Source organism: Schistocerca gregaria, chromosome 8 (genome assembly GCF_023897955.1).
Source record: "Schistocerca gregaria isolate iqSchGreg1 chromosome 8, iqSchGreg1.2, whole genome shotgun sequence".
In the NCBI taxonomy this organism is placed as follows: Eukaryota; Metazoa; Arthropoda; class Insecta; order Orthoptera; family Acrididae; genus Schistocerca; species Schistocerca gregaria.
The window spans coordinates 504787052-504811851 of NC_064927.1; the positions used below are offsets into that span (position 1 = coordinate 504787052).

Consider the following 24800-nt stretch of genomic DNA (forward strand, 5'->3'; position numbering starts at 1 on the left):
TCCCATAGTACTTCCTGTTGCTCCTATGATGTGTCCTGGACCTGTTTCGCTGCAGTGCCAAATTAGTTTTACGTTTAGTGCGCGGACTATACGATATAGTACTATTTTATGAGTTATCGTGAAGCAGTTCAGTTCAGAATGTTTGTACATAAACAATTAATCACTTTCGTAATCAAAACGAGTGAAAGCTGATTTTACAGTTTCCCGACAATATTATGAATGCTGAAGAAAATTCCAACACTAAATCTGAAGCACAGGCGCCAAATGAAGATACTGAATTATTGCAGAAAAAGAAAAGGTCGTCTAGCTCAGAGAATGGTTCACCGAAACGAAAGAAACATAAGACCGAAAAGCATAAAAAGAAGAAACGTGAATCATCATCGGAATCTGTATCACCAGATAGTGATTCATCTCTAAGCACAAGTTCATCTTCTACGAAGGAGAAGAGAAAAAAACGGAAAAAGAAGAAACACAAAAGAGAAAAGAAGAAGAAAATGAAGAGAGAGAAGGAGAAGAGGAAAAGAAAGAAGGAAAAGAAAAGAAAGAAGAGGCAAAGCAAGGACGAAGAAATCATTGGACCAGTTCTGCCAGAGGATGCAGTCAAAACCTCGCCGTCTGTTGACACGATTTCACAGACCACTTGCAGATCTATGGCACCAATGACGAAAGAAGAGTGGGAAAAGAAGCAGAGCATTGTGCGACGAGTATTTGATGAAGAGACTGGCAGATACAGGCAAGTTGCTTACTAATTAGAAGTCAACATTATAACATACCAGTGATAGAATCTAGCCTTGTAGCAGAAACCCTAGCATTTTTCGAGGCTCTATGCAATCAGTTATACTTGGATTATACATCTGATTTTTACCGCCCCAAAAAAGTACAGTCGTTACAAACTGTTGAAAGTAAACCTTGCAGAGTTGTGCGTCTTTCGCTAAAGATTTCTACATGTATCTTTTGTTCCATTTAAATAGCATTGGCCTGGAAATTAAGTGTTCGTACGCATCCATTAGTCTCCTTCAAAATTATCTCGTTTTTAGGAATCAAAAATGAGTTGTCTCTCAGTTTGGTGGCTGACCATTTTGGTTGTCCTTTCCCTTGTAGCGATATATAATTGTGTCATTATACTAGTGCACTGAAGTACTTGTGTGTTCAACAAACCTTTTGTGGTATGCCATTTCTATTATGTTGTGTCTTGTGAATCACTAAAGGCATATTTACATTTTTTTTTTCATGTATGGAAAATCGTTACGATTACATGTTTCCTAAGCATTTCAGCGAGCATCAACATTTGGCACAAATGAGGCAACATAATGGTATATTAGCATACTGTTATGCTTTTCTTGCGATGTCAGTTTGAAATTTAACAAACAAATGGAATATAATTGGTGTCTGATGTGGATGAACATACTTCAGACTAGTCTTTTTTTGTCAGTGATGGCATAAAATAGGCAGAAAAATTTGTTGATATGTGCGCAAACTCTGCAGAGCACATTATATTTACTACTTACCTTTGTTTTAACCAAGCCGGGTAAGATTTAATGGACCCATAACATTTTACATATGCTTATTTACCTTATATGTAACATAATATGAACAGAGTTACACATCAAGAGATTTGCCAGTTGTGTAGTACAGATTTTCTGAATTTATCTTTCATTTTTAATTATTTACAAAAAAAAGAGCATTTAATATGAAATGAACAACAGCCTCGGATTATATTGCTGATGAAATCTGTTTGCACAACGTTATTCCATGTTATTGTTTATTGGCTTCACCAATTTAGAACGAAATTTTCTACTCCAACCTAACTTTGACATTGGTCAGTGCTACTGATTCACTAGTCATTCACGTATCATGATTAGTAAACTGCATCATGAAAGATAGCCTTCTCGGACATGGGACATGTCAAGTTATATGTTAACAGGCAGAAGTAACCACTCCTGGCTACTTCTGCAAAGTAGAGCAGTTACTTCATATATATATATCTGGAGAAAAGCAGCTAAACTTTGGAAAAAGCTAGTACTGTTGTGTCTCCTGGACTGTGTTCTCTCCCCACCCCCACCCTCTCTCTCTCTCTCTCTCTCTCTCTCTCTCTCTCTCTCTCTCTCTCTCTCTCTCACACACACACACACAGATGTGTGTATATAAAAATGATTGGAAAAAAAAATGCTGACTACTTCAAATTATTATCATGTTCATGAATTCACCTATGGTGTAGAAGAAGTTGTTAAGAAGAAACATCTTCCGTTTACATTTGAAAGCACATCACATCCGTACTCTGCAAACCACCAGGAAGTGCATGGCAGAGGGTACATCTACGTGTTCCATTGATGTATGGAATGCAGGAAGAATAATTGTTTACATGCCTGAGCCATGTATGCTGTAACCAATCTAATGTTGTTCTCACAAACTCTGTGTGATCGATACATAAGGGGTTGTTTTATTTTTGTAGATTCATCGTCTAAAACCAGTTCTTGAAACTTTGTAAGTGAGCTTTTTCGTTATAGTTTGTCTGCTTTTGAGAGTGTGCCAGTTCAGATTTTCAGCATCTATGTGACTTTCTCCCCAAGGTCAAACAAATCCGCGACCATTTCTGCTGCCCTTCTCTGTATAGGCCTACATTCAATCCTCCACGTTAGTCCTATTTAGTAAAGGCCCACACACTTGAGCAATATTCTAGAATGGGTCACACAAGTTTTTTTGTTAGTAATTTCCTTCGTAGGCAGGTTGCATTTCACCTGCATAAACTGAAGTCCACAACCTGCATTACCCACGAGTAAGCGTATGTGACCATTCCATTTCATATCCCTATGAAGTGTTACACACAAGTATTAGCATGAGTTGGTTGATTCCAGTGGTGACTCATTGCTATTATAGTCATAGCGTACTACATTTTTTTGTTTTGTGAAGTGCACAGTTTTATGTTTCTGTATATTGAAAGCAAGTTGCCAATCTTTGCATCACATTGAAATCTTATCCAGATCTGACCAAATATTTATGCAGCTTCTTTCAGACAGTACTTCATTATAGGCAAATGAATCATCTGTAAAAATCTGAGATTACTATTAGAATTGCCCTAGAAAATTATCCCATAAAACAACAATGACTGAGACTGTCCAACTTGTCTGTATCCCCCAAGGTTGGCAATAATTCATATGACAAAATAACCAAGCCTAAACATTTTAAAAAGTCTGCTAATTGGTTTTTCCACTTTTAAGTTGTCATCAGTATGCATACCTAAGACATAATAACTTAGAACTTCCTATGCTGCTAATTATTTCTTGTGGATAGGCCTAATAGAAAGTAGGATAATAAAGAAACATCATTTACTATATTCTCTGTTGATGTTTCCTTGCATGACTTCACAACAATGCTTTTAGTATCTGGAGACAAGACTAGTTACCCCTCCTGATTCAAGTAAAATGACATAGCATTAACATACAGCAAGAAGAGTAGTGGGCCAAAGATTGATCACTGTGATATTCTCTTTGTTGTTTCTCCACATGCAGTTTATGTGGAATTCCATTTTGTATTACATGAGCAGTCTAAGGAGACTTCTGCATTCTGATTCTTAAGTGAGAACTAAACCAGGCATCTACTGAACTATGTGTTCCATAAAAACTTAACTTCTCTAACATTGTGACTGACATAATCAAATGCTTTCAACAAGTCACAGAAAATTCCAACTGATTATATTTTATCATTTAAAGATTTAATTAAGTATCCATCAAATGTATAAATAGCTCACTCAGTAGAGTGGCCCACATCAACGAAAGCATCGAATTACACCTGTCTGCTTTCGCCCATGAAGTATGGTGTTATAGTGTGTGACGTCATTACGGCATGGAGTTTTTGAGTTGATTGTGTTTGTAGATGTCATGTTGTTGTATTTTATGGTGCCCTCTGGCGGTGTATGTGGGCATATTGAGTTTAACATGTGGTATTGGGTTAATCTGAGTTTTAGTTGTCATTGTCCTAATGTGGTTTTGAGTTTAGGTACTTGGTGTTGTAATGTGTGTTGTGGAAGTGTTTTCAGTGAGTTATTAAGGTTTTTTTTAAATATGTAGGTCTATTTGGAATTTTTGTTACCACTTGGTTTCAGAATCATGAAAGGAGGTTGTATACATGGAAGAACCCTGGAGATACTAAAAGGTTTCAGATAGATTATATAATGGTGCGACAGAGATTTAGGAACCAGGTTTTAAATTGTAAGACATTTCCAGGGGCAGATGTGGACTCTGACCAGAATCTATTGATTATGAACTGTAGATTAAAACTGAAGAAACTGCAAAAAGGTGGGAATTTAAGGAGATGGGACCTGGATAAACTAAAAGATTCAGAGGTTGTACGGAGTTTCAAGGAGAGCATAAAGGAGCAATTGACAGAAATGGGGGAAAGAAATACAGTAGAAGAAGAATGGGTAGCTTTGAGTGATGAAGTAGTGAAGGCAGCAGAGGATCAAGTAGGTAAAAAGACTAGTAGAAATCCTTGGGTAACAGAAGAAATATTGAATTTAACTGATGAAAGGAGAAAATATAAAAATGCAGTAAATGAAGCAGGCAAAAAGGAATACAAACGTCTCAAAAATGACATCGACAGGAAGTGCAAAATGGCTAAGCAGGGATGGCTAGAGGACAAATGTAAGGATGTAGAAGCTTATCTCACTAGGGGTAAGATAGATACTGCCTACAGGAAAATTAAAGAGACCTTTTGGAGATAAGAGAACCACTTGTATGAATATCAAGAACTCAGATGACAACCCAGTTCTAAGCAAAGAAGGGAAGGCAGAAAGGTGGAAGGAGAATGTAGAGGGTTTATACAAGGGTGATGTACTTGAGAACAATATTATGGAAATGGAAGAGGATGTAGATGAAGACAAAATGGGAGATAAGATACTGCGTGAAGAGTTTGACAGAGCACTGAAAGACCTGAGTCGAAACAAGGCCCCCGGAGTAAACGACATTCCATTGGAACTACTGACGGCCTTGGGAGAGCCAGTCCTGACAAAACTCTAGCATCTGGTGAGCAAGATGTATGAGACAGGCGAAATACCCTCAGACTTCAAGAACAATATAATAATTCCAATCCTAAAGAAAGCAGGTGTTGACAGATGTGAAAATTACCGAACAATCAGTTTAATAAGCCACAGCTGCAAAATACTAACGCGAATTCTTTACAGACGAATGGAAAAACTAGTGGAAGCCGACCTAGGGGAAGATCAGTTTGGATTCCGTAGAAATACTGGAACACGTGAGGCAATACTGACCTTACGACTTATCTTAGAAGAAAGATTAGGGAAAGCAAACCTACGTTTCTAGCATTTGTAAACTTTGAGAAAGCTTTTGACAATGTTGACTGGAATACTCTCTTTCAAATTCTAAAGGTGTCAGAGGTAAAATACAGGGAGCGAAAGGCTATTTACAATCTGTACAGAAACCAGATGGCAGTTATAAGAGACGAGGGACATGAAAGGGAAGCAGTGGTTGCGAAGGGAGTAAGACAGGGTTGCAGCCTCTCCCCGATGTTATTCAATCTGTATATTGAGCAAGCAGTAAAGGAAACAAAAGAAAAATTCGGAGTAGGTATTAAAATCCATGGAGAAGAAATAAAAACTTTGAGGTTCGCCGATGACATTGTAATTCTGTCAGAGACAGCAAAGGACTTGGAAGAGCAGTTGAACGGAATGGACAGTGTCTTGAAAGGAGGATATAAGATGAACATCAACAAAGGCAAAACGAGGATAATGGAATGTAGTCGAATTAAGTCGGGTGATGCTGAGGGAATAAGATTAGGAAACGAGACACTTAAAGTAGTAAAGGAGTTTTGCTATTTAGGAAGTAAAATAACTGATGATGGTCGAAGTAGAGAGGATATAAAATGTAGACTGGCAATGGCAAGGAAAGCGTTTCTGAAGAAGAGAAATTTGTTAACATCGAGTATAGATTTAAGTGTCAGGAAGTCATTTCTGGAAGTATTTGTTTGGAGTGTAGCCATGTATGGAAGTGAAACGTGGACGATAAATAGTTTGGACAAGAAGAGAATAGAAGCTTTCGAAATGTGGTGCTACAGAAGAATCCTGAAGATTAGATGGGTAGATCACGTAACTAATGAGGAAGTATTGAATAGGATTGGGGAGAAGAGAAGTTTGTGGCACAACTTGACTAGGAGAAGGGATCGGTTGGTACAACATGTTCTGAGTCATCAAGGGATCATCAATTTAGTATTGGAGGGCAGCGTGGACGGTAAAAATTGTAGAGGGAGACCAAGAGATGAATACACTAAGCAGGTTGCAGTAGGTACTGGGAGATGAAGAAGCTTGCACAGGATAGAGTAGCATGGAGAGCTGCATCAAACCAGTCTCAGAACTGAAGACCACAACAACAACTGATCAGTTTGGTGTTTGTTGTGTGGAAAGATGTCTACCTAATTTTCTTAATTGCTTTTATGTTAAGTATGGACATGACAGTAACATTCATGAGGTGTATCATTGCAAGTTGTTGTTGGTTGGTTGATTGGTTGTTTTTGGGGAAGGAGACCAGATAGCGAGGTCATTGGTCTCAGCGGATTAGGGAAGAAGGGGAAGGAAGTCGACAGTGCCCTTTCAGAGGAACCGTCCCGGCATTTGCCTGGAGCGATTTAGGGAAATCACAGAAAACCTAAATCAGGATGGCCGAACGCGGGATTGAACCGTCGTCCTCCCGAATGAGAGTCCAGTGTCTTGCCACTGTGCCACCTCACTCGGTATCATTGCAAGTGAGATGGTTGACAATATGATTTCTGTCATACAGTTTCTGCAGATGTTCGGTCTTATTACTGAATGTGTAAGGTTCCCATTTGTGGCGACAGCATGTGGTTGATGAGAGTTCCAGCAGCTCGGGCCAGGGACACATATATGTGGCATTTTTGGCGTGTGGTGTGTGTGTGTGTGTGTGTGTGTAGTGATGTTATTGTCGTCATTTTGTATACGCCCGAAGTAGCTGTTTCCGCCATATTAATGATGTGGTTATTGCGTATGGTTGGTTGGTAATAACACACACTAAGTACTGAATATTCATTTATTAAACACTGAGAGCACATGAACAAACATGGCAGAAGAACAAAGTACACGCCGAGAAGAAGGTAGGACAAAGCAGTCCAAAGAAATGCGAGTGCTCCGCACAAGGGATGCCACAGTGCTGCCCCCAGTAGTGCGGAGGACAGCGGAGGGAAGCTTCATCGCACGAATTCATGATGTTTGTGCCAGCATGGTGGTTATAGGTGGCAGCCGGCATGAGAAGTAGGCGCATCGGAATTAGCGGTGCAAGGCTCCCGTGGCTCCAACGGCTGCGCAGGCAGAGAGACGTCGGCCGAAGGCAGGTCGGCAGCATCGGGAGGCAGGTTGGTGAGTGACCGCACCGGTTTCAGTCAATTGACAGGCGCAGTCCGTGGTCATCCGTGTGGGTGGATGACGAACGTGATTGTACCATAACGTAGCACGTGGTGAGGGCTGAGTAATGCGGCTGCAAGGCTGCTCAGACAGTGTCATCCCGCAGCATCACAAAGTCACATGAAGCAAGGTCCTTGTGAATGAACATAGGCGGGGTGGAGTGAGGGAGTGGAAGAGGAATGTGGAGGTGTGCAACGTGCGTACGAACCCTTTCGACCAGAGCGGAAGATCCACGGTAGCGGCTGAGGATATATCCTCAATGAACTCGGCCAGGAGGAGGAGGAATTTGCCATATAGAATCTCAGCGAGCATGGCGTTCAAGTCTTCTCTGTGGGCTGAGCGAATACCCAGCAGGACCCATGGGAGGGCCTCAGACCATAGACCACTGTGAGACATAAGTGTGGCCTTGAGTGTGCGGTGCCGCCCTTCGACCGGGCCGTTTGCCTGCGAGTGGTAAGCCGTGGTTTGAAATTTGGCTACGCTGCAGAGCTGTGCAAGGAGGACAGACTCAAACTAGCGTCCCGTGTCAGTCGTGAGAGACAGGGGGCAGCCAAAACAAGCAATCCGTGCCGAGGTGAAAGAACATGTGATGGTCTCAGCCGTGATGTCAATAAGAGGGACTGCCTCGACCCAGCAGGTCACACGGTCGATGATCGATAAGATGTATCTGTAACCCTCGGAAGGGGGCAGGGGACCATTGCATTGATATGGACTTGCCGAAGACACAACTTTAGAATGTCAAACTTGCCCAGTATAGGTTGAACGTGCCTGCCAACCTTGCTGCGCTGGCACGGAACACTTGCATTGGTCCAATGCAGCAGTTTTGCTTCATACCGGGCCAGACAAAGCACTCCATAACCAGCCGTGTCATGGCTCGTGTTCCAGGGTGGGCCAAGCTGTGCAAGGCAGTAAAAACCCCGTGATGAACGGCAGTAGGGACCAGGGAGCGGGATGTACCCGTTGAGGGTGTCACAAAGGACAGGGATCATCAACCCGTGTAGCCTATGGGGGTGGACAGAGAGCAATGACTCATTGTCTGATAATATTCGCTGTATATCATCGTCTTTGGCCTGAAGTCGAGCGAGCTTTTCCAGATTCAGTGGTGTGGTTAGCGCGCAGATGAGGGAAAGGTAGACCACCATTCCATAGATGTAGCACGCATCGGAAGAATGCTGACAGATGTAGGTCATATGGCAGAAACACCTCAGCGGAAGGTCCTTAGCAGGATTATGAATAGCGTCCACAAGTGGCTTATGATTTGTATAGATCGTGAAAGGTCCCTCGAGGTTGCTACGGAAATGTTTAGTCGCCTCGTACATTGTGAAGAGCTCACAGTCGAAAGCAAACCATTTACACTGGTTGTTAGTCAGTTTCGTGGAAAAGGTTGGGCGGAGTCGACGGTGTGCTGTTGTGAAACGGCACCCACAGCTGAGTCACTGGCATCGGTAGTGATAGAGACACAGGCCTCAGGATCAGGGTGGGCGAGCGTGGCAGCCTTGGCGAGGGCAGTTTTAATGTTACCAAATGCATCGAGCATGGGTTTGGTCCACTCCAACTTCCATTTCCCAGTGGTGTTGTTGCCGGAGGAGGGGTGTCGGTGAGGGCCATTTGGACGGAGGCAGTCTGAGGAATATGGCGGCGATAAAATTTATCCTTACCCAGAAAACAATGGAACTGAGAATAATCCTCAGGGAGAGGGAGATCAAGTACGGTTTCCACATGGGAGCTCGCCAGTCGGAGGCCACCGGCAGAGACGGTATGGCCTAGGAAGGTCACTGATGTGGAACACAGTCGAGATTTATCATGGTTGATCACTACGCCATTGGCAGCAAGGGTCGAACGAACCGCATCAAGGTGAACTTCATGTTCCTCAGTGGAGGAGGAAAAGATTAGTATATCATTCAAGCAAGCATAAGCAAGTGGCAGAGGGAGCAAAATGGAATCAATGAGCCGCTGCTATGTCTGCACAGCATTTTTCAATCCATAAGGCATGTAACATTATTCAGATAGGCCGAAGGGTGTGATGATGGCAATCTTAGGAATATCTGGTGGATGCATAGGGATCTGATGGTATTTCAGTCATATAGTAATTGCGTGAAATCCTGTACATGAGGACTGGGGTAGTTATTGATAATGGTGTGAGCGTTAGGGGACCTCTAGCCCCACACATGCATGAGGTGCTTTTCTTTTTAGGAGCAGGATGAATGAGTGAAGACCAGTTGCTGTCGGAGGGGCGGAGGACACCTGAATCCAGCAGAACCTGAATGATCTCCTTGGCACAGAAAAGTTGGGAAGCGTTAAGGTGCCTGGCCGTATAACGTACAGGTGGGCCGTTGGTGGTGCGAATCCTTTTACAAGTGCCATTACTGATGTCCGATACTCGCGAAGCGGGGTCAGCAAGATGGGTCAAGAAGGGATCCACAGGCAATGTCAGTTCAGTGGCCTTCATGAACCGAGGTGGCGTAGGCGGGGTGTCAGCTGTAGTTGACAATGAAAGGTGAGTTACAGGAGCCACATGGTGTGAAGAATCAGGAGGGGCATGTGGGTGCGTCTTGGAGACTCGTCTGCGGTGATGAGAGTACAACAGTGGGCGGTGGAATGTTCGACACTGGAGCAGGTTGGCGAGAAGACGTAGTAGAGGCATACAGGGTACGTTCGGAAAGTAATGCAATTGAATTTCCCGCGCCGCTCCTAGTAGTCGGAGTGGGAGCGGGCCACATGGAGTAGGTGGGGGGGACGCTAAGCTTTGCCGCGAAACCGGTTTCAGTGCTCTCCGAGCTGTGGAAGCGGCAGGACGTCTGTTATTGTAAACCTCTGCGCGCCGACCGTGTCACGGAAAAAATGGAATCGACGATCGAGCAACGTTACGCAATTAAGTTTTGTGCTAAACTGAACAAATCTTTTGAGGAGACTAACAAAATGATTCGTGAGGCTTACGGGGACTCTGCTCTGTCCTACTCACAAGTTTCGAGGTGGTTAAAGGCCTTTAAGGAAGGCCGGGAAGAGGTTCACGACGAACAACGCTGTGGGCGGCCGTCAACCAGCAAAACCGACAACAATGTGGCTCGTGTGCGACAACTGTTGGACTCTGACCGTCGATTGAGTATCAGGATGGTTGCCAATGAACTGAACTTGCCGTCTACTGTTGTTTTTCGCATTGTTACTGAAGATTTAGCGATGAGGAAAGTGTGCGCCAAGCTCGTGCCCAAGGTGTTGTCAGACGACGAAAAGACCAACCGAGCGGAAATTTCAAGTGAACTTTTGCAACGTGTTGAAATTGAACCTGATTATTTGGACAACGTCATCACTGGTGATGAAACCTGGGTTTTTGAATACGACCCAGAAACAAAACGCCAAAGCTCTGAGTGGCACACTGATCAGTCCCCCAAGCCCAAAAAGGCAAGAATGAGCAAATCAAAAGTGAAAACAATGCTCATTGTCTTTTTCGACAGCAAAGGAGTGGTCCATAAGGAGTTTGTTCCTCAAGGACAGACAGTTAACGCTGCCTACTACGTGGATGTGCTGGAAAGACTCCGCAAAAGGGTCGTCAGGACGAGAAAGGACATCTCCTCTACCTGGCAACTCCATCACGACAACGCGCCTTGCCACAACGCGCTACGAGTCTGCGAGTTCCTGGCCAAACACCAGGTGCCAACGCTGCCCCACCCCCCCTATAGTCCTGACCTCGCCCCAGCTGACTTCTTTTTGTTTCCTAGGATTAAGTCAGCCCTGAAAGGAACCCGTTTTTCGTCCATAGACGAGATCCAATCCGCCGTGACGAAGACCTTGCGAGAGGTCCCAGAAGACGCCTTCCAGGGCGCGTACCGGTCATGGCAGAGTCGCTGGAAAAAATGTGTAGAGGCCCAAGGACAGTACCTTGAAGAATTTTAAGTGTTTGTGCAAATCTGTTCAATAAATTACTTTAAAAAAAATAATTGCATTACTTTCGGAACGCACCCTGTATGTTGGGTCGCCTTGTTGTGGTTCTGCATATAGACGACGTATTGTACACCGTGCATGTGACAACTCAGTGGAGGTAGAGGCAATGCGGGTGCATAAGGCGGTGTTCTGGATGCGGAGTTCGGCAATTTGTGAGTGCATGTCCGACAGGTCAGAGAGCCGTACAGTAATGCACTCGAGTAGGGATGCACATGTGGAAAGTCTAGCCAAGGAGGCGGAGAGCAAAGTCATGCTGAACTAATGTGAGCACAGAACAGTAGAACCAAACACAGTAGAGGCAGAGCGCAGCGGCTTTCAGGTCTGGTGAAAGGTCTTAATGATGCAGAAAATCCAGCCCTTCACAGGTTCATCCATCAACAACGTGGAAGGTCAAAGGGAAGATGTCGACTGGCGATAGGCGAAGTGACATCTTGATTGAGCCATGGACCGCAATAGGAGAATGGTTGGTGATGATCAAGGCGAATGTAGTTGGTGAAAGTGTGTTGCCAGAGTGCTTGGCCAGGATAATGCTAATGTCAGTGCCAGTGTCGACTAGAAAGCGATTGCCCAATGACAAGTCTGTGGCACAGAGGCGTCACGTTGCTGAAGTCGGACAGTAGGCACCGTGAAGGAATGTTCTGGGACGTGGCGCCTAAACGTGCCCGCTAAAATCATTTGGGTAGGCGCATGGCAGTTGCGGGCAACATCCCCATAAGTGGCACGGAACCAGCGGGTAGGCCAGTGGTGGGGTGGTGCGAAGCGGAAGGGGGCCGCAGCTGAGTGTGTTGGGGCTGGTAGCCGATTTGGCTGCTGCTCTTGCAAGGTCAGCGGCTTTCAGGAGGGCACAGGCAGTACCTCCCGTAGGCCGCTAGATGGCAGCTCCTGACTGGCAACTGAGGCACCGAGAGGAGCACACTGGCCTCTGCCAGCAGGGTGCGTAACCAAAGGTGCAGGTATGCCAACTGAGGGTGATCGAGATGTCGTCCATGACAGGAGAGTCAGTGACAAATGATAGCGTAAGCCCGATCCTCCATGCGTAAATGAATCTCAGGTGGGTCGGCGACAAGAAGCAGTAGATGAAGTTGCAGATACAAAGGCTGTTGGCCATCCACACTGTCCAAAGCACAGTGTTAGGTAACGCTTGATCGTTGATTAATGCACTTAGGCGCAGCCAAAGCTGCAAAGGAGTGCGGTCCTCGAGATGCTCGTTGTGAATAATGTGGTGGATACCCTCTGCTGGAGGGCGAGAAGGGCACTCGATGAGCAGTGCTTTTGCCGTCGAATACTTGTGTGAGGCGGGCGGTGAGAGAAGCAAGTCACTGATGAGGTCCGGATGAGCTTGGAGGTGACTCACCTGGCAGACAATTGTAGTTGTAGTTGTAGTAGTAGTACTAGTAGTAGGTGATTTGTGTGTGGTTCACATTTTACAATGACATTAGACACATCATATTCATACAGCTTTAAACATATGTGAAATTTGTGTGTACAGTTATTGTACACACAACACAGCAAAATATGTGGGAATAAAGGAGATGACTCACTGAAAGGCAGAAAGGGACACAAACGAAAGGTACAGAGCTTTGCTAGCTTTTGGAATGAAATTCCTTTCTCAGGCATGTAGGATAAAACACACACACACACACACACACACACACACACACACACACACACACACACACAGAGGTTCACACACACTCAACCTATTTCACTACATTGTGGTCAGTTGACGGCCAGCTCTTTCCTGGCCCACAGTCAGAGTGCTGAGGTGAGGTGGTGGTGCAGGGTGGGGTGGGATGTGCGATGGAGAGAGGCAGGAGGCAGAGTAGGGTTTGGAGGGAAGCACCTAGCAGCTCGTGTGAGAGTGAGGAGCCATCTGTGGGCTAGCAAGGGGTGCAGGTAGAGGGGGCAGGTGGCAGATGGCTGGGCAAGCGATATGGGGTGGGGGGGGACAGCGAGTTACCGTAGGTTTAGGCCAGGAAGGGAGCAAAGGATGTGCTGTAAGGATAGCTGCCATCTGCACAGCTCAGAAGAGCTGGTGGTGGTGGTGATGGGAGTGTGTGTACACGCGCACACACACACACACACACACACACACACACTCTCTCTCTCTCTCTCTCTCTCTCTCTCTCTCTCTCTCTTTCCCCTGTCCCTGTACCCCCGCCAATACCTGTCAGCTAGTTGTGTGCTGCCATCTCATGCTCTAGTCTGTTAAATCGCGTGCCGAGCCATCTACCACCTGCCCCCTCTACCGAGCCCACAAATGGCTCCTGACTGTCCCACGAAATGCTCCCCATCCGCCTCACTGACTCTCGCCTCTCTCTGTCCCTCACTCCACCCTGCACTCCCACCTCATTCCAACAAACTCACACTGGGCCAAAAGGAGCTGGCAGCCAACTGAGCACAATGTAGGGGGACAGGCGCGTGCGTGCGTGTGTGTGTTCATCAATCTTGAGAAAGAAATTTCATTCCGAAAGCTAGCAAAGCAAAGCTCTGTACCTTTCGTTTGTGTACCTGTCGATGACATTACGCTTCTGCCTTTCTGCGAATCATCTCCTGTATTCATTATTCTCAACGAGAAATTTCCTCGCATTAAAACACAACAAAAACCTGTTTTTTACACAGAGATATGATAATTACTAGCATCGAAAAGACATTCCCACAGGAAAAAGTAAAACACGCCAAAAGTTATATTTGCAAGCCATACTGCAAAAAAATTAAACAGCAATTTCATATAATTATATATTTTTATGTAAATATATATTTTGAAATGAATTAACACCAATACACCGCCGGCAAACTTGAGCGTTTGATGCCATGTGGTGCCTTTGAGCCATTGTGCTAGATGATGATGTTCATAAACAACCTGAAGCTTCAAAATAATTACTGATCTTTTACTAGAAAATGATAAGACAATTCTTAGATACCTGATATGATTTGTTTTAGTTAGTAATTTGAAATATATGGAGATGGCGCAATAACCATGTTAGTCATTAATAAAATTTTCTTGAATAGTATCAGATTGCTATTAACTGAGAGTTGTGACTGTACAGATCTGTTAGTAAGCATTTGTAAAGCAAAATTTAATTATTACTTCCATATTCAGAAATCAATAAGATTTTTCCTGTTTTTGTTATTAGTAAAGAAATATTCTTATTTTTAAGTGATTTGTAATGTTATTTCTTTAAAAAAATTGCTTCATTTTCGTAACTGAATAGTATAATTGTTGATGAATAAATAATGTATCCACACAGGAGGTCAAAGAAAGGAATTCATAGATTCTTTGGTTGTCCTAGTAATGAGCAAAAACTGTGATTATAATTTTCACGAACATTGAATTACGTGCAAACAAAATTTCCTTTCAAAAATAAAATGTTTACACTCTGTGCTAATCCGCTTCAGAGATAGTCCTATTTTATGTGTAATAGTTGTGTAACATATTTATCCTTTGTTTTATTCCCTTGTTTAATTATTTTGTTTTATTGGTATCTGATCCTGCAGTACAATTTTTGCAAAGTGAATCCAAAATTAATATTTAGTAGTTGTATGTTGTGGTGGGAAAAGGAAGATCAAGAGTCAACTATTAAAATATTATAAAATTTAGATTTAATCAGGGTGTTGTAGATATACATGTGGTGTTAATATCAGCTTGACAAAGGTTTTGTCCCAGCAGTCATCAGGTGGCTACATGTGGAAGTGTTGTCAAGATAATTTGTGGCAGTCAATTAGGTGTGGTACATGGTTTAAGAGAGCAAGGATCAGTCTCTTTCTTCTAGTGATGTTAACTTATTATTTTTGTTGTGAGTCGTCTGTAAGACACCCCCTACATGAAAGTGGTGTTTGTAAATGACCTGTAATAGATCGATATTCTTTTTTATGGGAGGTATGTGGTGGATTTATTAAGTATAGAGAACCTGTAGGTCAGCATGGTATGGTAGTGGAAATTGATGAGCCAAGTTATGATAAGTAGAGGTGAAGGAGGGGGCATAATGACATTGTCGGTCTTTGGGCTTGGGGTGCTTTTATTTCAGATGTGGATTCTCTTCCTGATGTTGTCTTTCTGGTGGTTGAAAATTGTATTAAGGGTGTTTTTGTTTCTCTAATACAAGAATATGTTTCTGATGGAATTGGTTCTTACACAGGGTTAACAGATGGGATTACAACCACCTTGTCGTGGACTACTACTTGGAATTTTAAGACTGTGAGATTGGGGCCTGTACAAATACAACTGAGTGATGTTGAAGAGCTGTAAAATCTGTTCCAAGGGGGGGGGGGGGGGGGGGGGGACAAAAGCAGCTATTCATCCTGTGGGACCCTTGATGAATATTGCTGGCAGAAGTGTTTCTCAGTGTTTCTGTATTTTCCAGAGGATCATGAAAATAAGAGGGGAAAATGTGTAGGATGTGGGTTGTAAGTTCAATGGAAGAGTGTGTGTATCTTTTTTTTGTGGGGAGGGGGAGTTTTCTGTTGGATTTGTTTCATGCATGCCATTGATGTTTTTATTTAGGTTCATTTTTAATAATTCAATTTTTTAAATTTATTGTTAAATTGTGTAATTTTAATATGTCTGATTGTTTTTCGTTACCATTCGGTTTGATCATGAGTTTGTCTCTCTTTCATGGAAAAATCTGTGTCTGGAAGTTAGATCTTTTGTTTAGTTAAAGTAGTTATTGATGTCTAAGTTATGATTTATAAATTATGTAATTGAAAGTTACAATATTGGTATTTTTTTCAGTCCATTGGTTCATTTCTTTGTTTTGTTTATGTAGTATATTACATTATCAGTGCTGGTTTAAGGGCCAAGTGACACAAACCAAAGGGGGGGGGGGGGGGTTTCCAAACTGGGACCCTCGTGCTCAAGTGCAAAATTTTTATACAGTATAAAATGTAATTAGCAGCAAAAACTGTCATGGCTAAAAGTATAACACTAGTACAAACAAAAATGTCCCATTGAAAATGGTTCCGCAAATGAGCCATTTGCAAGATAATTGCCAATTTGTGGTTACGAGCCTCCAGTGACTTCAGTATCAAATATTGTCAAAGTTGGTACAGAAGTGTTTGATATGTAAACATTTCAATTAAGCCCTTACGTAATTGACCTAGAGTTTCAACTGGAGCATACCTTAACAATAAAAACAATGAAATTTAAGCACATTACAATTTGCTGTACACTTGCATCTGTTAACAAAGGTGTTCCATGTGATATTCTGGCATTTTGACACAAGCCTGCATTCATGTCTGCTGTGAGTGATCACCTCATAAATTTTGACAAGACTACAGAATTCACTGTTCCAATTCTTCATCTGTATCAATGAAAGTGATGTACACACCACTTCTAGGATGACTCCCAGACAGAAAAATCTGGAGGAGTGATGTCATGTGACCTCAGAGATCTACCCATCTTGGACCATATTGATGCCTTAGTTGTCATCTTGCATCAGCAGCAAATTGTGCCTGTCCTCCAACATGCGTGTACCACATTCTCCAACGATGCGCTAGGTAATGTAGGCCACGGATGAAATTTGAGTCCAGTTATGTTATGACTTAATCAAAAAGTTTACATTTAAAATACATTTGTACTAACTAGGGTAATATTTCATACTGAAGTCAATGGTTGCTCATTGCCGTACATTCACAATAATTTTACTGACAGATAGTCTATGGACTCATGTTTGCTGGAACATTTTTTGCTTCTGCTGCCATATACTTTAACAGTGTCAGTTTTTGCTATTAGCTGTGATTCATCCTGTAATAACAACTTTTTTCACAAATGCTTTAAAAATGTCAAAAATTGCTTTTAATCGAATGTGAACTGTGTCCTCTCTTAATATTTAGTATTGGAATAAGATTTAGATATTGATCTCTGTTACAGAGGAATGTGTATATAGTACTTACTTTAAAATAAGAAACAGCCCTCTGTCATGATCATTAGATTTATTTATTTTTAAAGGTTTTGCCAAGAGTTCAAGGAAAGGCAATTTATGATGCCTGTGAGAGGCAACTGGAGGGGGAGGTGGGGGCAAGTGATACGTCACTTGTTAGGGGAAAAATGTTCTGAAACTGGCACTGTAAATTATTATCAAAGTGGTATCAAGTATAATTACTCTCATAAATTTTGGTTCTCAGCACTGTTAGCAGCCTTTCCAACCGAGTGAGGTGGTGCAGTGATTACCACACTGAACTCGCATTTGGGAGGGCAGTGGTATTAGGTTTTCTATGATTTCCCTAAATTGCTACAGGTGGATGCCAAAATGGCTCCTTTGAAAAGGACATGGCCAGTTTCCTTCCCCATCTCTTCATAATCTGAGCTTGTGTGCCATCTCTAATGGCTTCACTGTTGACAGGATGCTAAACTCTAATGTTCCTTCCTTTCGGACTTTTCAGTTGAGATATGTAGGTCAACTGATGTTTTTGATGCTGTGTTTCATTAGTCACAGTGATTTTTAGTTCTCCGTATTGGTATTGGCATTGGCATTTTAAGTTCAACAATACATCTCAACTGGTGTTTTCAATAGCATCTTTTGTTACTTTTCATGATTTGTTTCTGTATGTATTGGTATCACCTTTTGACTCTTTCTAATGCTTTCGGTTTTTGGCTTTCTGTATGGATATCAATGTTTTAAGTTGACCTAGATAACTCAACTGATGTTTCCAGTACTGGATGTCGTTCTTGCAATTTTTCATTGTATGTGTTGGTATTACTTTTCAGCTTTTTCTGTTGGTATCCGGTTTTAGCTTTCTGTATTGGTATCCATCTTTTAATTTGAACTCCACATATCAGGTGATGTTTTCGATAACAGTTACAGTTAGTTTGCACTTATTTTGTGTTTTCGTGCATTTTGGGAACTAATATTGTATTGTGTTTCTGTGGTTGTTTCATCTTTGTATATTTTACTATTATAGAGATTTTGTGGTTGTTATTTTAAATTTTAGATGGTTCTCATTCAAAACCCTCAATATTTTTGCACTATGATAACATGTTTTATTATTGGTCACCATTTTTAAACCATGTTTATGTAGCAACTTGGGGCTTAATATATCATCATTGGTAGAGAACACGCTTGGTTATCCTGCACTGCACCAGCAAACACAGTTTTGCACTCATTACTTTTTTTTCTTCTACATTCTGAGCACTTGTCTTGGTCTTCCTTTCTACCTTCTTCAGGATATTTTGGTCTCAATACATGCTTGAAACAGAATGAGAAAACTGTTCTAACACAGAAACAAAAACTTGCAATGAGTAGCTGTTTACTTTGAGTTTAGTTTACAGTTTTATTAAGGTTTGATGTGTAGCTTCTGTATTGTCTTTAATGTTGTATGGACACACTAATTTTAAGTAACAATTTAGCTCTGAATATGGATGTCTTCTCTTAGTTTTTTAATGCCGGCTGGGAATTTGTTGTGGAATCTTGCCAGTTAGATGAAGCTGTGTTCTTTGTAAGTGGTAGTCATTCCTACACCTTTTAGTACAATTATGTATGTCACTGTATGACAAAGCAACACAATTTGTTTTTACATACTTGATTATTTAAGTATATAAATAGTGTAGGAACAATTAACATGTTTAGTTCTTTTAATGCATTTTTAAAGGATCGTCTTGTTAAAAGATCAGTTGTGCACCTAACCGCTTCCTTCTGCAGTTTCACCAATCTTTGAATATGTTCCTTTACACCAAATCCCGACGTTGGAATACAATGTGATAGATGCGAGTAAATCGAGTGGAGTAACTACAGTGTTTGATACTGCTTCGCCAACTTACAACCAAACTGAGGCCTTCCAATCTAACCTAGACCTCAGGCTTGACTACAGATCAGTCTGTCACCACAACCTGCAGACCAGAAACAAACAAATATGCAAAAGAAATATTGTCATTGTTGTGTTCTTGTTCTGTTTGTGCAAATACGATGTTGCACGCCACATTGTCATTATCTTGTGGGAAGAAGTCAACTTCTGGTATCATTAGATTTGTTTGACCTGAACAATACATACTACGTAGTCCGTAGTAGTTTGGAATTTACATTTTTTAAAATTAAGAATATGATTCTACTTATTTTTAAGCAGATTTCATGTTGTGTTGCTATCAGCACAATCACCCAAGAATTTGCAACACCATGGCTCATTTGGAACGGAGTCCCCAGTCTTTAAACTCTCATTTGACTTATTGTTTTGTTTGCATTGGAAAAAAAGGCAAATATATTTTTTTTCCCTCTGAAGTATGTGTTTGCAAGGGTTATATTCCAAGAACAACTATCTTTCAGCTCTTCTTTCAAGTTAGTAAGTTTGCTCATCCCAAGGTTCCTGAAGAGGCTCGCCCAAGGTGTTCAGCTATCACCTTGGACAATATTCTTACTTTATACTTCTGTAGAATTTGTTTTTCACCATAGATGGATTGTCCCAGAAGATTATGTGATAGTACGGTATTGAGTGAAAGAATGCTGACAGTCCCGTCTGTAGGTGAACACAGTGGAGAGATTTCTATGTATGAAACAACCAGAATTGAGCTTTTTGGCTAACTTGTACTGTGCTAGCACCACCTCAGTTGATTATCCATATGTGAGCAGGAACCTTGGGACTGTATGGATACATCAGGCTAAAGCATGTCACTGGTGGAGGCAAGGTGTCCTGAATTATTCTCCCGAGTAAGTGTTTAGATCTCCTACCTATCTGTGCTGCAGCTCTTCTGATGATGCCCTTTGCAAGCGGCAGCACTATTGTGCAGTAAACTGATAAAGCATGACTTCTGATAGGAATGCATGTAGCTATCACTAATAAATGAAGAACAGAGATGCCATCAGAGTGAGTTTATTGAAAAGAACTACGGTGAACTTTACAAGAAATCTACTTTTGATGATAACTAATATAACTAACTCGAAAATGGAGAGCACACTATCTGTTCAAAAGTACCCAGGTACCTATTAGTTGAGATTAATATGGGGTGTGTCTTTATGATGTCTGGAACTTTGCTGGAGACACTTTCGATTAGGTGTATGAATGTCTATGGAGGGATGGCAGCTCATTCTTCCTCGAGAGCTCAAACTGAATAAGGTAATGTTATTGGATCCTGGAGTCTTCAGTGAAGTCAATGTAACAATTCATTCCAAATGTTATCATATGTCCATCCTTGCAACTGATATTCTGCAAGACTTTGGCCATTCACTTATTAAATAAAATGAACCACCGTGTACACAATTCCATCACTGGTAAATATCTATGAAGTGGCTTCTGTAGAATACTGTAAGAGTGGTGATGTGTCTGCAACCATCATCTACCAACTGACTGAGTCAGTTGAGAGTGTTGTTAAAGTATATTTCTTGTTGGACAGGTCCAGCTACTTCATGAGACACGAAATGATACCTGTAGATAGTTTCCTTTCTTTTCTTTCTTTCTTTCTTTCTTTCCTTTTTTTTTTTGGGGGGGGGGGGGGAGGGGGAGACTTAACAAGAAATCTATGTTTCTCACTGTAATATAATACTGAATGTTGGTGATTATGTGCCCAATGATTTGCATTTAACGAGCTGTGTGATAGGGGACAGCTGCCATGCAATCTTAATTCTTTCATGAGCACCACATGCTCGCTTAGTTGCCTGTTTTGTAGGTATGTGCAGTGCCTTATGAAGTATGGTTGGTGCACACCGGTAACATTGACCCCTCTCCCCCACACCCAACTACTGCAATCTGTCAATCACAAAGCAATTTTAATTGAATTATAGTTACCCGTAATGTAGAGGGTGGAGCAAGACTCTAAATTTATCATTCTTCATAAAAATGTGTACGTCTGTGTGTATGAGGAATTCTTTAATGAATGCGAACTCTGTACTCTGTGCCTCCTGAACCCTCATCCTCCCCCCCTCCCACTCACTCTGCCAATGCCTGTGCGTAAGCTACATACACTTCAGATAGTGACCACTTCAGCCAGCAGTGGACGGTGTTCCAGACTGCAGGCTGTTGTACTTCCACTTCTTTGTCTCCTAAACATCACCACCCACCTGCCTTATCTGCCTGCCCTAATGAGCACAGATAGGTTAAGCAAATAATGCCTTTTGTTTAAATTGTGACCTTGTAATAAACAGCATCAAAATTACAAGCATTTTTATTGCTTTTAATTATGCTTATTGATCTTCTCCTACTCCCCCTTCTTCTTCTTCTTCTTCTTCTTCTTCTACAGCTCAAATGCTTTCTTTATAATTATATTTGACCATAGAACAGATGTAGATGTCCATCTGATTATATAATTCTTGGAGGCAGTGCTAATTTCAGTGGCAGAAGAAAACAGTGCATCATAATCATGAAATAGAAGATAGCCCGTCCATAGTACCGTGAATTAATTTGTAAGGAGAAATCATCCTTTCATTACAATAAGTTATTGATTGCTTTTTATTGTTTTTGCTGTAGTAATTTGAGTAAAAGCAGGTGCATTATTTCATTGATCTCTTATGTTGCAGGCTGATAAAAGGAGATGGTGAAGTCTTGGAGGAGATTGTGAGCAAGGAACGCCATCGTGAAATTAATCGACAGGCAACAGTGGGTGATGGAGCTTTCTTCCAAGCTAAACTTGCTACACTGCAGCCTAAATAGTTATGCATTGTACTGTTGGATAGCTATTTCATTGTATATATCACATGTTATAATCATGTAAATAAAATGGAAAGAAACTTCCACATGGGGGAAAATATATTAAAAACAAAGATTCCAAGCGGGAAAGCGCCGGTAGATAGGCACATAAATAAAACACACAAACACACACACAGAATTTCTAGCTTTCGCAACCGATGGTTGCTTCTTCAGGGAAGAGGGAAGGAGAGGGAAAGACGAAAGGATGTGGGTTTTAAGGGAGAGGAAAGACTTCCCTTAGGGGGGAAAAAAGGACAGGTGTACACTCGCACATACACAGACACAAGCAGACGTGTGTGTGCGCGCGAGTGTACACCTGTCCTTTTTTCCCCACTAAGGGAAGTCTTTCCGCTCCCGGGATTGGAATGACTCTTTACCCTCTCTCTTAAAACCCACATCCTTTCGTCTTTCCCTCTCCTTCCCTCTTTCCTGAAGAAGCAACCGTCGGTTGCGAAAGCTAGAAATTCTGTGTGTGTGTTTGTGTGTTTTATTTATTGTGCCTATCTACCAGCGCTTTCCCGCTTGGTAAGTCTTGGAATCTTTGTTTTTAATATGATATAATCATTAAGAAGTAATTTGTGAAGTACTTCTTTTCATTCACACATATTGTAATTTCATCTCCATTTTGAAGATCAATAGCATTTACACACATATTACATTTGATAATAATTTGGTTACAGATTATCCATTTTTTTTTAAAAAGCTCATACCTACTATTCCATAAAGTAACTTTGTGGGATTCTGTTCAAGTACAAAAATATGATAATGTTTAAAGACTGAGTTTTATTCGCAATACTTAACAAGTAAATGAGTGTGAGAACGTATGTATATGTTTCAGAGTTGAATAAATTAGTCTTCATTGTTTTGGAAAGTTACAGTTGTTCAGAAGCTACACCCTGTTCTTTCTTTTCCTTTGCATCTAAAATAAAACCTGCGATGCACAAATCAAACAATGGAAAATCCAGGATGGAATGTAACAAAATTATGAGAACAAAAGTTGTGGGGTTTTAGTTGCTTGAGACTGCAGTCGTGTGTCTATTGTTGACAAGGCCATTGGCTGAAAGCTTTTAAGTGTGAAAATATTTTTGCGTCACCTATCTGCGACTCAGCACCTCTGCTATATGGTGAGTGGCAACTTTCCTTCTCATGATATTGGTAAAACCTGTCATGATTGTAGAAAGCAAATCAGATTGTCTATGTATTGAGTTTATACAACTGACCATCAGTCAACATTGCTTTTGTGTAGTGTGGGTATCACTTCATTTTGATTTAATGTCCTACACTTGCAGATTTGTGTTCTTGCAGGAAAGGAGGAGAACAAGGATGATAATTAGTGATATAAAAAATAAGAAGTACCATCTTATTAGTTATTAAAACTGGAAGTCTGGGAAAGTGCCAATAGGAATACATATGGGAAAAAGTACTAAACTGCCAGATTTCAGGGCCAGAAGTTTCAATTTTGGAAATGAAAGGCAAAGGCAGAAGAAACGAAAGGAAAGGATAAAATAGTTACATACAAGTAGTGGATGAAGCAGAACTAAGAGCCTTGTTAGAGGAAAAACATATGAGGTTTTTAAGACTACTTACTATCTTACTTAAAGCCTTGTAGTGACTGATAAAGCCATGTCACATTAGTGTACTGTTAATTTGTTAGATTGTAGTCTTTTTAATGTCTTAATAAATAATTGCACAAATATCTCATATTTGTTCCGATTCTAAATGTACTTTACAAATGGAATCATATAATATAAGTTATTCAAAAGTTTAAATCACAAAACTCAAAAGTGGAATTGCTTAAGTGGCTTTGCCAGGATTCATATACTGACAATAACGACTGGGAGGAGTGGTGACATGCTGATCACTTGTCCTACAATCAGTGATTGTTTTGTAGGCAGCCATCAACCAGTCAAAACAGGCCAGGCATAAGTGTAATCCCTGAGTGATGTTTGTTGTTTAAATACAGAAGTAATCTAATAGTTGCATAATATTCAAATGCACTATAGGAGCAACAAATTCCCATCTGCGGAATTAAAATAGAAGCAGTAATGCTCTTTTCTTTAGTTTAGTATGATACATGGTAATTCAGTTCATTGGACAGGTGAATAGTTTTATTTGGTCTTTCAGTTGAAAAAGAAGTACTTATTTCTATTGAAGTTTTTGATATGGTGACCGTCAGCTGCAGTCCCAATTTTCATTTTTCTGGTACTACAAAAAAGATAGTTGCTACTCACAATGTAGTGGAAATGTCTATTGTGACTCGGTACCTCTGCTATATGGTGAGTAACAACTATCCATTTCCTAATATTGCCCTATTTCGTCCTGGATTTTCCAATTTTTGTTTTTCCAGGTTGATGCAACATTTTTGCAGCCTCTTTATTCCAGAATACTTGAAGTTATCTGTAGAACCAGAATTATAACAGTTCCAGTTGCTCAGATTTTTATATACTAGTTACACACACCTTTTGTCTGTTACAACGAGGAAAAAACTTGCAGAAATAAATATGTGCACGAATTACCTTGAACATAAAAATTTTATTTATTATTCACACACTATACATTGTTTTTATTTTACAGAGCACACTTTCTGTACTACTGATCTTAGCATAGTTGATTCACCACTCATGTCTTTTTCCAAGCATTCTGCGGCTCTTCTGAAGGCCAGTGAAACACACACATTGTGCCAAGTGTTCTCATGGTCAGAATGTAGCTTCATTTCAGGTGCTTAAGGTAAGCACAGTGTTGCACTTTTGACAGTTGAATTTGTTAAGGAATCAGTTTTATTTCAAATTGACAGTAGTAAATGCAAATTCAATTAAAGTACCAGAGA

At 41.2% G+C, this 24800-nt stretch overlaps 1 protein-coding gene across 1 annotated transcript; it reads left to right on the plus strand.

The window, feature by feature from the left end:
• Positions 1-215: 215 nt before the first annotated feature.
• On the plus strand, positions 216-22861 carry LOC126285007 (ADP-ribosylation factor-like protein 6-interacting protein 4). Its single transcript, XM_049984317.1, has 2 exons — positions 216-733; positions 21805-22861. Exons 1-2 carry the CDS (start codon positions 216-218, stop codon positions 21935-21937), a joined length of 651 nt encoding a protein of 216 aa, XP_049840274.1. The 3' UTR covers positions 21938-22861.
• Positions 22862-24800: the final 1939 nt, after the last annotated feature.

Excerpts from the sequence above, each read along its gene's own strand:
- LOC126285007 (XM_049984317.1), top strand. The coding sequence starts at position 216 with ATGAATGCTGAAGAAAATTCCAACACTAAATCTGAAGCACAGGCGCCA. Across the intron at positions 734-21,804 it reads GAAGAGACTGGCAGATACAG|GCTGATAAAAGGAGATGGTG; the intron begins GCAAGTTGCTTA and ends CTTATGTTGCAG.